General features: G+C 37.1%; 1 protein-coding gene across 1 annotated transcript in view; it reads left to right on the top strand.

Moving 5' to 3' along the window:
* The window catches only part of KHDRBS2 (KH RNA binding domain containing, signal transduction associated 2), a 328,648-nt gene that overhangs the window by 104,070 nt on the left and 209,099 nt on the right, over window positions 1-15,479 (top strand). Inside the window, exon 3 of the mRNA XM_005153183.3 lies at window positions 14,168-14,284. Coding sequence (XP_005153240.2) covers window positions 14,168-14,284 — 117 coding nt within the window. The remainder of the gene's footprint in view (window positions 1-14,167; window positions 14,285-15,479) is intronic.

The raw sequence follows: 15,479 nt of genomic DNA, 5'->3' as shown, positions 1-15,479 counted from the left end.
GAGTTAACATATGGATCAAAGTGTACTACAGATATGTATTTTTTACCGTATCTGGTCAAGACAATTATGTTTGGACAGAAATAAAAGAATCCTGTATATATGCCTGGAGTATGAAAGGAGAATATTGTACCACAACTTAAAATGTTGCATAAAATCATAATTAGTTTTGCAGTACAGTACAGTATGAACAGAATGTGTTTGCTTCACTATGACACACAGATTATCTCTGACTATTGTAATCTCCTGCAAAATACTTTCTGATCCATTTACTTTATGCCACGACTTCTGTGCCTTATAACAAAAACATTACTCTGCTGTGTTTTAGCTCTTCCAGCACTGACCAACACTGGGCACCTAAAAATGAATGTGAGTACAGTCAAACTGTTCAGATATATGTCTCCAAAATATTATCCCAGCTTCCAACACGAATGTCCTGAGCTCAGGATAGTTTCTTCTGATGTAGCTGTTCTTCTGTCAGTCACTTTTAAAACTCAAATTTGGAGGAATCCTGGGCAGAAAGTTTTATTTTGTTAGTTTTGAGACTGCTGCTTGCCTAGGATCTTCTGCTATCCCACAGTTTATTTCATGGAGGAGGCACTGGAGATCATGTCCATTGACCTTCTTCATGCTCCTCAGGACTCACTCAGTGATTCCTATTTTGTCACTATACAGAAACATTTTTTTTTCCCCAGTCCTACCGTGGCCTTTCTGAAATTGAGATCTGTAACTGTAAATAGTCTTCAAGGTGGTGTGGTATTACTGGCTTATAAAGTAGCACAATGCTATTCTCTGGGCCTTTTTTTACTCCTTCCTTAATAATTTGTAACATAGCACATACAGTTTGCTTTTTCACTACTGCTGTGAACTGAGCTACCTGTTATTTTTCCTGACAGAATTTCTGAGGTGTTAGAATCAGCACATAGTTTTATTTATAAAGGTGGGATGTGTTTCAATCAATATGTTTATTTACATTGAATTTCAGCTGTCATTTTGTCACCACATGTCATAACATGTAATTCTTCAGAGCCATTCCTGCCTTCAGAGCACTGACTTACCTTAGCATCATCAGTACAGTATGCCTTCTCACTGTTCACTGCATTTTCCAGCTTTGGTCTCCCACTAGGATCCCAGCAGGATTCAACTAATCACTTCCTCCTGGTGTGAATCCTGACCATTTACTCCAATTTTTTCCTATCATTTAAGCTTTTTTTTTAAATCCATGAGAGGGCCTTCCTTCTAATCCCGTGCCAGCCTAGTTTTATAAAGACCTTTTGATAAAGCACCTGTGAAATAAATGCTTTTGGAGATCAGGTATATGAGATCAGCTTGCTTACTTACTTTTCCATCTTTGTTCTTTTTTTGGAGAACACTGATAGATTGCTGGGAAAATATTTCCCTTTTAAATAGCCATCTCAACTCTTCACCTCTCTAATGTGTTTATTTTACTGTTCACTAATTTTATTGTTTATGCTGGGTTTTGGCAATCTAATTGGAAATACTTAGAAATCTTTCCTTGCACTACCTTCCTCCCAACCTGCCACAGTTCCCTCCACTATGAACCCAGATGGTGAAAAAGCATTTTATTTTTGTGTTCTGACCTCATCTTTCTTGATGAGCATACCCACAGCTGAATCCTTCATATCTCAAATGAGGTCTTTTCCTTTTGTACAGGCTCCTTGTATCCTACTGGTATCCTCAGTTCCAGGTGAATCTCAGTTCTTCCTCCTAACACCATTATTTCAGTTCGTGATTGTAGCTCTGCTTCGGCGCATCCCCTTCTTTCTGAATCTGCACATGGTGTAATGAGAATGTTGCAAAGAGTGCTGCTCTGCAGGTCCCAACTTTCAGCTCCCAAAAGACTTACATTTGGCCTCCAGAAGTTCTCCAGCACTCCTCAGATTTTGTTTTATATAAGGACTGGAAATTGCTGCTGCTAGTATATCTCTGGAGTCTGTGAAGACTTCTTACAACGTTCGCAGGATGCATGCCTCTTCAGAGCCACCAGTGCAGGTCTCTCTCTGGGACATGGTATGTTGTCACTTCAGGCGTTCTGTCTTAAGAGCTCATAGGAGTGAAGTTGGCTGGGGCAAGCAGTTTCCCTGTACAACTTGTCCTCTTTCTCACTGTTGTCTACAGATGGATATCCAAAATAACATATTTCAGTTCTTTCTTTTCTTCTCCCTCCCCCATATTTTCATGATTTGGAAATAGGATTTTCATGGAACAATCCCTTTCCTAATTTATTGCTGTTATTTTTTCACAGTAATTTTTCCTGTCATTCTATTTTTCTTGTCATAGTACTGTTTCTATGTTTCTAAATCAGAAACTTTCACTTGATAAATATTCTGTGGTGTTTCTTAGAGAATAGTAATGTCTCACTGGGCTTGACTGCTGTGACATTGGAATTCACTAGCTAAAAGCCCCCCTAGGATTTCAGCATCCATGGTTTTTAGCACAGAATCATAGCACGCTTGGAGTTCAGTTGTTTTGCATTTGCAAAACATTAATGAGGCAGCTGCTTTCCGTTATTCTAAGTGTGGAATGGACAAGCTGAAGAACAACCAAGCAACATGTAATGTCCATGATCTACATCTATAAGTATTTGACAAACATTAGTTTGGAAATTACACTTTTAAAATACATTCAGAAATATCCATTTGCTGTTGTACTTACAAGCTAATGACAGGATGGTACTTGCCGTAAGAAAATACATGACAAAGATGAAAGTTATCATCTTTGATATCATCAGTCTGTCATCTGAGGCAAATATCTATGAAATTTAGGTGCTTTAAATGAAATTCAAAGTTATGCACTGGATTTTAAATAAAATATCTTTTCATAAGGCATTTTTTTTCATGTGAATTGATGATACCACTTTAGTTGTGATTTTTATGGATGGTGCTTAAATGTGATTGAACTGATTAAACTGATTTCATTGTTTCAGGTTGAAGTGCACTGGTCCGTTCTGATTTTGTGCAATATTATTTACAGGTCTATTCAATTTTAAGGGGATTGTGATCATTTTGTAAATAAATTTACAGTGGGAAAGCATTCCCAGAAACTTAAACATGGAACAAATCCTTAGTTTTTACCTTTAAAAATCTATCAAATTGTTTCCTCTACTTTGATTCAAGACATAAATGGTCTTTACTACATAAAAAGCTTCAAAGGACTTTAAAGATTTCCACAGAATATAGCATTCCATGTAAAGTTACACTTATATTTTCACCCAGTGTCTGCTGAAAGTTCATTTTGCTTATTGTTTCACATTCGTTTTTGTTATGTATTTGTGGATTTTTTTAGTTTAGTTCAGCATTTGCAGGCAGACAAACATAAGGAATCACTCAGGGTATAAGTGCTTGAAGGTGTGAAAATCAAAGCTTTTCATCATTTGTAACTCCATGAAAGAATTTGAATGTAGGGGGCAATGTAAAAGAGCACTGTAAGCTGCAGGTTCCCAAGAGGACTAGCAATTGCTCTTCTGTCCATTGCAGAATCTAGACTTTGAACACCTAGCTCCAGACCTGGAATTTATGAATTCCATAAATGTGTGTGAGATACAAAAGCTCATGAATGGGGCAGGTAAACTGGGGATTTACAGCAGCCCACTCTGAGTCACTGAGGCTCAAGGCAAACTAGAGTGTTGAATGGGACTGATGTGCTTGAAATTCAGGATAGATAACAGCCACCCAACTCGGTCAGATGCCAGTGTGAAAATGAGTTTCAAAGGCTGACATGTCTTCTAGATACCAAGTTAATTAATTACTTGGGTATGGCTAACTGTGTCACTTTAACGCTTCTAGGAGATCACTCCTGGCTCTCTTGAACAGCTAGAACTGGGGATATGCTGGCTTGACAAGGTGAATGGAAAATATTCACTGCTCTTTTCCTGCGTTGATATCCATCTGTAATTCAGGTTTCATCCTTCTTGAAGATTGTAAGTGTGGTGAAACGGGGTACTCACAGTGTAATAAAAATTAAGTTAAAAGTAGACTGTTGTTAAATATACCTGAGGAATTTCTTAATCTTGTGTTAGAGGAGAATTCAGTATTACTTCATTAATATTATTTTAAGTGAGAATCAGACCTTAGCCTGGGGTGTAGGGATGAAAAAGGTGCAAGTGAAAAAGATTAGCAGGTCATTTAATATTTCATGAGGCAGGAGCATTGTAGTCAGGTTTTTTCACTCCAGAGTTGTTGTATGGCACTGGCAAGACTGTTGGATATTACAGCCTATGTTATTTAAAGCCACTCAGTCCTTCCTACTCATGCTTATCCCCTCATTTGTCACATACAGCATGTCTTGTTCTTCTTTCAGGCTGTTGTCCTGAAAGTATTTTTTTCTGTCTTACATTGAGTCTGAAACACAGTTATGTCACTTGCAAAGGAATGCCATCAACAAAGCATTGCAAATCAGTCTCAGGTTTTAAGAAACTTTTGACACTCAGTTGTTATAAAACTCTATAATTTCATTTTTTAAAATGAAACTGAGTAGGCATTCCAGCTTGCAGTTAATGAGGACTACAGGCTATCAACTTGGCAAATCATAAACACAAATAAAGGGGGGGGGGGGGGAATCACATTCCTTGTATGCTTGTGTGCGCATTTAGCACAGGGATTGATTCTTCACAGTTAGCAAATCTGTTGCATTTATATCAGATTACAGAGTGCATATATACATGCTAAGATTGGTTTTACAATCAGCAGTGTTAAATGAAATGTAAATTCGTTAGTTACTCCTACTGCAATTAGCTCTGTGTACTGTGGAAGAGGAAGCTCTGCAGAGCCTCTGGTTTCCATGCTGTAGAGCAAGCTGTGGCACTTTCAGTTTGGACAGTGGAGAGGGTCTTTCTGTGTCCAGTATGCTTGCTATGGAAAACACTGGAAAGCTATCTGTGCCAAATACTGAGTTAATACTGGTTATATTCCTTCCATAAATTCATCACCTTGAGCAAAACATCTAAAAAAACTAGTCTGATTGGTGTGGAGTCTGCTCTTGGGACTTAGTGCTTTAATATGTGGCTTTTGAGAATAAGCTCATGAACAATGACAGTATAACAGTACATATTCTTTGTTGTCAGTTTGTGTTCTGTCCTGCCAGATTTGGTTGAACAGACACGTAGAGGACAACATCTGTTGTCTTAAATTTGAGCAATTTTCACTTGAAATGTAGCTGGAATTTAAGTAAGAATTGGACAGATGTGCTATCTGAACATCTTGGGAACAGAATTCAGCAGCAGTCTTTGAGTTAACACAGTTTTACTTAACTGTTTTCACCTTGTCAGTGTTGCTTTGGAATGCTTTGCTCCTCTTAAAATATTTTACTGCATTATCACCTCATTAAGGAATCTTGCAAGTTACTTATTCTCCTTTCTGAGTATAGAAAAAGGAGAAGGTAATGAGCTGTAAGGAAGTTGTATTTTCTTATATTTGTCCTTAGCAATAAAGAACAACAACAAAAAAAGAACCTAGTGCAGAAAATGTAGGAGGGGAGGGGAGGAACCAAAATTTTGTAAAATGCTTTTGAGTGCTTTCATAGGCTGGTTTAATTTCCACAGAGTTATGTGAGTTTGCATATGCCAATCAATTTAAAGTAACGCTTTGCTTTGATTATGAACGTGACTTGAAGATAAAATTAGTGTTTGCGTAGTGCTTGGAATATGTAAATAGATACATAAATGCTGATGTAAGTATAATTACTTTAATAACGAAAGGCAAAATCAAGTTGACTAACAGAGTTTTTAATTAGATTAACATAAACCATTTGTGATTTAATACAATGCTGTCTACAAAATTAGATACTATATGCATGTCTGTTAAATCAATTCACTAACATACTAGATCCAAATTAACTGCTGTTATAATTTCCTTGACTGAAAAGAAATTTGAGGTTTATGCTACATTTTTATTAGTCCAGTATCACTAATGTATGTGGGAAAGATACATAAGTTTTATGGTTGGGTATTCAGCCTTAGCTTTTCCTGGTTCTTGTTGACCTAGTACTAACTTTGCAGATATAACATCTGGCAAAGAGAATTTTTTTACCTAATAGAAAATCATATTCAGCTCAGCAGAGTAAGATGGTGTGCTTGGAAATACCACTGTATTACAATTCTTTCAGATCTTCCTTTTACATTCCAAACTCTTCAAGTTGGAGAAGAGTTCGTAGGATACTGCCAGTTAGCAAAGAGCAGATGGTGTTTATTACTGTGACCAATAAGTGGTGTATCTGTGGGAGTAATAAACCCAATTAGCCAAATGTTGATTGTGCTTTTAAGTGTTGTAGTCCTAGTACCTATTTCCATACCTTTGCATATGCTTAATATAAACTTATTTAATGGTGCAGTTTGCAAAAACCTTAGTGGTGCGCTTCTGTGGTCTGAATTGTAGAAATGCCATTTTAGATAATATCCTTCAGATGAACCAGTCTTAGATACACAATTCCAAGAGCCCCTTATTACTTACATTGTATTTTATTTCTGAATAGTAAAAGCTGACTGCTTCAGGCTTGGCTAGTGTGAATGTTTAAAGACAGGTGGCTTTTTGTCCTTAAGAGGCCTCTTGCCCTTGTGATTCAATAGAATATGGCTTCAATAGTGACACAAAATCATAGTTAGCTCAGTATACTCTGCAGTTTTAAAAAATACTGCTCTTCTTGGACAATTTTCTGTTAAGGAGCAGTCAGCCCTCAAAAAACTTCCCAACTCTTTAGAGGCATGGGTTCGGATCAGTCATGACCTCTGACTGGCAGCTAGTTTACTAACAGCTCTAACCTCCCCAGCGTGGCCAAAAAAGCCTGAGAGGCATTCTGGTCTGTCCTCAGGGGGCTGGCCAAATAGGGATAAGCTTAAGAAAAAGCATGTTGTTCCAAGTTGCTGAAGAATTATAAGAAAGGCAAAAGCCAAAGATAAAATGTGATGTTAGGATCCTCTTTCTCAATTCTGAGTTGAAAACTCAGGCTCCTGTGTTTTTCTCCTGTCAGCAGAACCTCATTGTGCTGCACTTACCTTGAGTACACCCACTTTTGTAACCGAACCCAGTGATTTTAAAGGCAGTAGTTTCTGCAGTCACTCCCAAACCATTAAAATAAGCAATAGTAGCCACATACATTCAACAAGGCTTATTTGATTTTTTTTAACATTCAAGTTTATGTCTTCCTGCATGGCTGTGCAGTGCTTGGTACGATGAGTCTCCCTCAATATCTTTGCAATTAAAATAATAAACACCTTAAACTTGTTAATTACAGATTTAATGTATAACCATAACTTCAGTTGCTTCCTTGGCTTTTCCTCAATTGCTTCATGTCAGAGTTAAAAACAGAATTGCACAAAATAACATGTTTGGGTGTCTGGTAGAATAGCAGATTATAGTAAGTCACACTGCTAATGCATGTATGAAAGATTTGCCTAAGTTAGGGGTGTTTAACTGAGTAAATATACCCCAGACACCAAACTCTTGGGTCTTTTTAATCAGAAAAATTATTTTAATTTTAAGACTTATTTAATTTGCTTTATTTATATGCCACAACTTGCTATCAAATTCTGACAAAAAATACTAAAAGTTAAAAGTGAGGGGATATTTTTTGCTATCTCAGTGTAGACATATCTGGAAGTTGTTTGTCTGGAGTCACTGACCATCTGTTTCATGGAGTTATGCCAAAAATATTTTTTCACTGTAGATTTAGGTGCTTGCTATGAACTAGTAAATAGCCAGACAAATGTTGCAGCATTTTCTTCAAGCACACTGTAAATATGAACTCCCTGCACTTTTCAAGATTAAAAATGTGTCATAAAAAAAAATGTTTATTTCTCAGGTAAATCTCGTCACAGTAGCTTTAATGACTTAAACTTTGATACTCTGGTCTAATTTATTCTTGGGGCAATTCTGTTGATTTAAACTAGGAATTAATTTGGCCCAGAGTTTTCAAGAAGCTGTATTTTCCATTTGAGCATTTAGTTTTTCTCCCTGTGGCCTGGCATTGGATTATTGTTCAAAGCATAATGAGCAAATGAAACCCGGTGAGCTCTGTAGGAAAGGACAGCCTTCTCCTTTGGTTTTGGGACTGCTGCAGTGAAAATTCTGTAGTACAATACTTTACTTTAGGAAATCATTATCACATATCCTTTGGAGTAGCTCTCCAGAGCCCCTCTGAAAGAGTACATTCATTTTCTGCTTCTGCTGTTTTCTGTCTCCTGACATGCCTTGCTAATGTAGAGCCCTGCAAAATTCAGTCCCACCAAACAGGTTTCTTGGAATCCCTTCTCCAGAGACAGTAAACATCACATCCTGGTAATAAAAAAATAATATTGCATCCTCATCTGGAACACTAAGTTCATTTTGAGAAAGCCAAAAAATACTATGTATTGAAAAGATATTGTGGTAAGGAGCTATATATAGAAGGAGGTGAACTTGAACTGTGTAGAAGCTGCTGAGGATAGGAATAGAAGAGAATAGTAGAATCTGATAGTTCCCATTTGAAGGGACCTAAAATACTTATCTAGTTCAACTGTCTTACCAATTCAGGGCTGACTAATAGTTAAAGCATATTGTTACAGACATTGTCATGCTTACAGAGTGTTGAGAAAAACAAAATTTGCCTTCATAGTCACCCCTTACTACCTTAACATGAAGGGAAGTCCCTTGTACATATCATAAGGTGAGATACTCTTAAACACTCTTCTAAAATAAATGAACTATCAGAAGTCCTAGAACAGGACCGGAAGAAAACTAATCTACAAGCAGGTCTCAGTACAGTTTTATTCAGGAGTGAATATCTTTGCCTCCTCCCCTTTTCTTTAGCACAGGGCTGAACTTAGAGAGATGTTATTTTCTTCCCCATGAATAAGGAAGGGGTTTTGTGAAGATAAGTGGCTCCGAAAATGGAAAGACACTTTGTCTCCCCACAAAGGAGCTGACAGCAATGGTGAGCAGCATGCACAAAGAAATAACACACCAATTCCGTGTTGCCAAGCCCATGCTATTTCTGTTTTGCTTTTTCTGAAAGAAAGTAATCTGTTCTTGTGGTTCAGGGTTTTGTGCTGCTTTATTTTACAGCTGGAAACATTTGTCTGCCCCACGCCTTATTTATCTAGGTTTTATTACCGTTCTGAACACTGATCTGTGAAACAGTCACTGGCACAAATAGTTCTTCTGAATGTCAAGCATATTCTTTGTTTCTGCTGGTAAACTTCTATTAAAATAGTGTTTATTAAATAAGAAATGTTGCAGTTCTAATAGGGATGTATTAGGGCTACATCAAACAGGGAAACAAATATTCTTCTAAATGTAAACACACATTTTCTATCAATCATTTTGTTTAGTTTGAGGCTTGAATGTTAATGATGCAGTCTGCATGTTAGGTTTGTTATACCTATGGTATGCTGCCCTGAGGTAGTCAAAATCCTTACTAACATTAAATGGAGCTTTTAGTCTTAAAACAACTGCAGGTTAGAGCTTTATGTTGCAACAGAGCAAATTATATGATTCTTTGTTTAGCTGCATACTAGCATTCTTGCCCCCATGTGCAGAAGTGTGATGGGCTTAAAGATTTTTGTGGTTTTAAATAAGATAGGTTTTATGGGGAGTACCCAAAGCTGATATATGATGGAGTAACTTCTGATGTACTTCTGGTGGTGCCAAGTGCTGGGCTGACAGGATGGTGTCCCGAGTGCTTGTGACAGCTCTCAGCCAGAGGCTGCTGCTGGGTTCAGGGAGCCCCCTGCAGCCACCTTGTCACCCTGCTGGACGTTGCAGCTCATGTCCCAGCTTTCAGGAATTTCACAGTATTCCTTGGCATGCATAAGCAGAGTAGGAATGCCAGCCTGTTGGTATGGTGAGTCTCTCAAAACCCACTGTATGGCTGTCTGATTTATTCAAAAGACAGTTCATCACATCATGAGAATAAAGTGAGTCCTGTGTATACAACTGAGGTAAAGATCAATGGATGATTGCAGTTCTCAGCATTAAAAAAATGAAGGAGTGATCAAAGTCAGCAGCTTCTATCAGCCTAGCTCCATTAGCTAGCTTCATTAGCCCCATTTGAGGCTCTCGGGGTGGGCTCCTCCCCACTGAAGGGGCTCCAGTGCTGGGAGCCAAGGACATTTACATATACTAGTAGTAGCTGCGGATCCTCTACAGCGCAAGGTCACTACCTTTCTTTTCCCTACCATTTATAAAACACAGACACAATAGTGGAGCCATGTCTATTTGCCTTTGATGCCCGCTTCAAAATTCAAACTCCTGGTGTGCTCATCTCCTAGCCAATTTGCTTTAATGTGCTATATAGTGAAGAAACTTTCCCTTGAGTTTGCAACATTATATAAATCAGATGTTTTATAAATAACAACTTACAAATGTGTGTGTGTGTTTAATTTAAATTCTGTTGTAATTCTGCTGATGTTATGGCTTCTGAGAACGACACTTGATGTGTCCATATTAAAGAAGGTAAGTTTAAGCATGACAATGAGGATAAATATATGGCAATCTTCTTGAAGTGCTGAAGTACTTAAGTGCAGTACACTTAAGACTATCACAATATTATATATAGCTTGCAGAATATATTTTAAGAACTAGTTATTATACATATTTCCTTTATAGCCCAGGTTATAATTAATCTTTGGCATTTCATAGAAACCATGGTTTATTGACATAATAAATGCTGACACTAGGAGACAGATTGCATGTGCTGTGATCCAGCTTGACAACACCTGGTTTCAGGGGTTCTCAGTGTCTTAGCCAGAAGCAAGTGAGGTGTATTGATGTGCAGTATGTTTTAGTGCAAGGGGGTTTGGAGATGAGCAAAGCTGTGATTATATATTTATTTATGCATGAAGCATAGCCCTAAGCTTTTTACTAACATAGGTAATTTTTTGGTAAGAAATTTCTTGTAATTAGTTCTTAAGAATTCTCCATTTTCTATATGCTTGTTGGGTATCTAATCTTTGGTTTTAATTATTCAGTCTTAGCATGTAGACTCAAGCAGAATGTCTCACACTGTCAGTAAGTGCTCTCCATGTGTAAGTATAAAGCTTTGCAGACAAATGGGAGCAGCACAGTTTTGGGAAAAAATAATTTCTGCGTATCAAATGCATAGTAACATTTTTGCTATTTCCATATGAGTATTAAAAAAGTTTTATGAACAAAAACTTTTATGGAGACTGAGAATCCAAAGTTTTGGCTCTGGGCATCTTACAGTCTGATTGCTTGCTCACAGTGGAGTGTGGAGGTAATTGAGATGCAGATGAACCTGGTGAAAAACTGCATGTATATTGGTTGGGGAAGATGTTGGGGATACTGGCTGTGGGCTCTTGAAAGAGCTGTATTCTCTGTAATGTTTTGTTCTGCACAGGAGAAAGTTTACTGTGTAGCTGTTGACATACAGAGCATCATGTGCACTTAAGTAAAACATCCTCTGCTATCACCTGATCATTTTCCCCTGAATACATGCATCTGTCTCCTCAAGACAAAATGATAACAAAGAAATCTAAGAAAATAACGTGCAAAATCTTTGCCATAAACCAGGAAGGGTTTTTACAAGACACACAAAGCTTAGCTGACATTCACAAACGGGACTGAAAAGTTGAGCCACCCATAAAAACAGCTAGTATGACAACAGTGGCCACATTTTTCAAGTAGTGAGTCTGTGTTCTCCCCAGAAATGAAAGCTTTCTATTAATGCTCTCTCTTCTATATGTCATAATTTCTCATCTGTCCTCTCCTAACATGACTGGAAGCTATCCATGTGGCTGTAACTGGAACCATAGATTTCAAGTATTAAAATTGGTTTTGTTTAAGTTCTTGTCTAGCATACCTTTATAAAATAAGTAAGGGGAATAAAGTTGTTCCAAATTTGTTACAATTTATGCTGTTCAGTTAAACTTTCTCTTGTGTGCTGTTTTCACCTGTATGTGGACATAAAGGATTTATTTTTTCTTAAATTATTGAGTCTGAGTTACTGTACCAGTACTTTCAGACTTTGTGATTGTAGACTGGTGCAAAGGATAGCCAATGGCCCTAGACTGATGTTAGGAAGACTGATAATAGCACAATAGTTGAATGTCTGATATAGTGCACTGGCTTTTCTGCAACTTTAGAAAAAAACAAATTAAAAGCAATTCAGTTATTCAGTTGTAAATAACTGCTTGCTTCCTGATATGTGGGTTTTTTTTGAAGGTGGATGAATTGTGTCTGTCTGCTACATAATCAATAGAGTTAAAATCCCTAGCCACTTATTTCCTGTGAAGTGATTAAAATCCACTTAGTACATAGATTATGCTGGCCATACCTCTCCTTTGCAGCAATATGTCAAGGTAATTATTAGACGGTTTATGAAGTGCTGAAATGTAAATGGTCAGCATAAATCTTCATAGAGTGTATTTTAATAGTTTTATTCCATTTGGAGAACAAATGAAGTCAAGCTTTGGCTGGCCTTCTCATAGTCTTCTCCAAACTTACCATAGCAGTATAGCTCTTTCAGCATTCAAGGGTAGCTGTTCTTAATAGTAAGAGATGCTGCTGAAAGGATACAGCTGTAGATGGTTCTCTGACTGGTGATGTGTAAGGGGCACAAAATGTTTGGCGTTGTAACTTCTGAACAGCCATTCTGCACATAAGGGGAACAAAAGCTGTGCTGTTTTCTCGGCCTTCTCTAATAAATCTTCACATATAGAAAATGTGTAATTTTTGAAATCTTATTTCTATCAGTAGACTTAGTCCAAGGTCTAGTATTAAATCGAGACTCAGTCCTTGCTATTTCTTCTTCACTGTTTGGTTTATTGTCCTATGAAATTAAATAAGCAGTTTGAAGCCAACAGCTGCTAAGCCCCATGTCTCTGGAAGAAGCATAACTACAGTTTCAAGACATGGGACTTTTGATGCCATGATGGGGCATCATCTTTAAATCATATTATTTTCTTTGATGGTTTAACCGGTATTTGAAGGAAGTTACAAGAGATTTGTAATTAAGACAGTGGACTGAAAGCCAGCTTGAGTTCTGTGGTATCTGGCTTGATGCTTAGTTAGGGTGTTGTGAACATGGGTGATGCATTTGTGTTGGTACATTCTTACTGGCTAAAACGGGTGCAAGAGTATTTGCCTTTTTTTTCTATTTTCAGAATATGTACTGCAAAACAAGGTGTGTTATAACACGTTTTTAGACATTCAGGTATTTTTTTGACAACGTATTCTTGTTTGCTGTTTCTTATTGTCATGTTCTCTGTCTTTGAAATAAAAAAAAAAAAAGAAATGCTGATACAATTACACATCTTTTTCCTTGGCTAAGCTTATTCTTTGTTGAAAGCCAGGCCAGGGTGCTGTCTGTTCAGATCTGAACATAATTTAGAAACATCCTAAGCAAGTGCTGATAGACCCCAGTCAACTTCTACAGACAATGTAGTGTTTTTAAAAGAGTTTGTGAAGCATGAAAAATAATAAATTGAAGATACCCTTTAATTTCAGAATGAACAAATGACTGTAACTTAATAGACTCCTCCCTTTTTCTAGTTTGTGTTGACATAACATTGACTATTTATTTATCTATTGTCCTGTCTTCTGATTTTCATGTAGACATCTGTTCTCTTCATATGCAAAAAAAAACCACTGTTGTATGTGTTACATGAACTGTTCTGTGTTCAAGAATATTAGCAGCATGGCAGACAAAGCTCAGTGTTCTTTAAAATCTGCTCAGAAAATAGCCTGGAATATCTACAGTGATCTGTTTGTGTTGTTCTGTTGCTGGCAAAACAGTTATTTGAAGATGATGCACTTATTTTAAAATCAATGTGCAAAACATCAATTCCTAAAAATCCATCTAAAGCTCTAACTTTGCAGAATATATTACTTTGCCAATAAAGCTGGATAACTCAGGAAACAATGTATATATTCTGTGGGGTTTACCGATATTGTTTGCTAAGCAAAGATCTTAGCAGTTTGCTAAACCTGAACAGCCACTGGCCCTTTTTGTCCTAGAGAGAAGCCTCCTGGGGCTCAAATAAACCATGAATGCTTTTACTGCCTTTCGCACTAGAGAGGATACATTGGTTCTCCAGACTTGTACCCCAATGAATCAGGCTCAGAACTATATGAGCTTTAAGCAGACTGCTTACAAAATGTTATGAAGTTTTTGAAAGCATACCTCTTGGTCTGAAATAGTTTTATTATTTGCTTTCTAGTTCAATTTTGTTGGGAAATTGCTTGGACCAAGAGGGAACTCCCTGAAGAGGTTACAAGAAGAAACAGGTGCAAAAATGTCCATCCTCGGGAAAGGATCCATGAGGGATAAAGCCAAGGTACTGTGTCTGGATTCTGGTTGCAATTAGTGTCAAAATACTTGTGCTTTAGCTGTTACATTTAGATTGTCTGTATACTTATTAATAGCTCAATTAATAGACCCAATTAATAGACTGACTACAAGGCTAGTTTGTTTTCTTCAGGTTACATCAGTTGCTTAAATATTGCTGTGCAATACTTGCTTCCCATATAATTGTAGACCTCCGCAGTTACTGTATTAGCAGGCTTACTTATATAAGTTGCCTAAAATAGAAACCAGCTTAAAGTTAATTTGTTCTGAGAGAAGTCTGTTTCTCCTGGGAAAGTATAGCCCATATACATTATTGCTGTGGGACTTAAAAAAAAAAGATGGAATTATTCAGGGCATAATTCTAAAAAAATTATAACAAGGTGAATGTTCTGTTTAAAAGTGTGTAAAAATTCACTAGAGATAAAATAAATGTGTTTGAAATCACTGTATGGTCAATGACCCTAAGGTAAGTGTTTGTAAGTAAGGCAGCCTCACATGTGTCTGACCCAGTGAACAAGTAGTGATTGGATTGCAGTGTCTTACTTTACAGTCTGTAGAAGAGCATTATTATGGTTAACACAGAAATAATGACTGCTAATTTTGCTGAACTGTATATTGTCTTTAGTAAACGTTGTGCCTTACTCTGCTTCCCTTTCTGTTACCTTTGTCATTCATCTCAGTAGCTAAAATAATGAAAGCAATAATATGCCAGAATAAAGGAAAGACTAATCAGGATTTTATGATTGGCATTATTTGATCTTGGTGGTGCATATAAGCAGTCACACATGCATTATGAGGTCTCTAAGCATAACACTGAAAAAAACCCAACACTTCACAAACCAGATAAATTAGGCACATGGAATGTATTCTGTTTTTTTCAGAGCTTTCTTTATGACATTTGGCATACTGACACCTCAGTTGCCTGTTTAACACTATATTTTATGATAATAAATGTCGAATACACTGCAGATTTTATTTTTAGGTATTGACAAGTAAAATATTTTATGACTTTTGGCTTATTCCTGGAGTGATAAAAAATGACTCCCTGGATGAATGAGTGCATGTGCTGCTAAGTAGATGTAATTTGCATCAGTACTGCATCTGCAAGCTCCATTCTCAGCCACCCACTCAGATTATTACTGCCAAGAGTAGCAATTGCTCAGACAGGGGAGTGTGAAGGACTT

Source organism: Melopsittacus undulatus, chromosome 3 (assembly GCF_012275295.1).
Source record: "Melopsittacus undulatus isolate bMelUnd1 chromosome 3, bMelUnd1.mat.Z, whole genome shotgun sequence".
NCBI lineage: Eukaryota > Metazoa > Chordata > Aves > Psittaciformes > Psittaculidae > Melopsittacus > Melopsittacus undulatus.
Note: the sequence above shows the minus strand (reverse complement) of the source record. Positions and strands in the feature narration are given on the sequence as shown.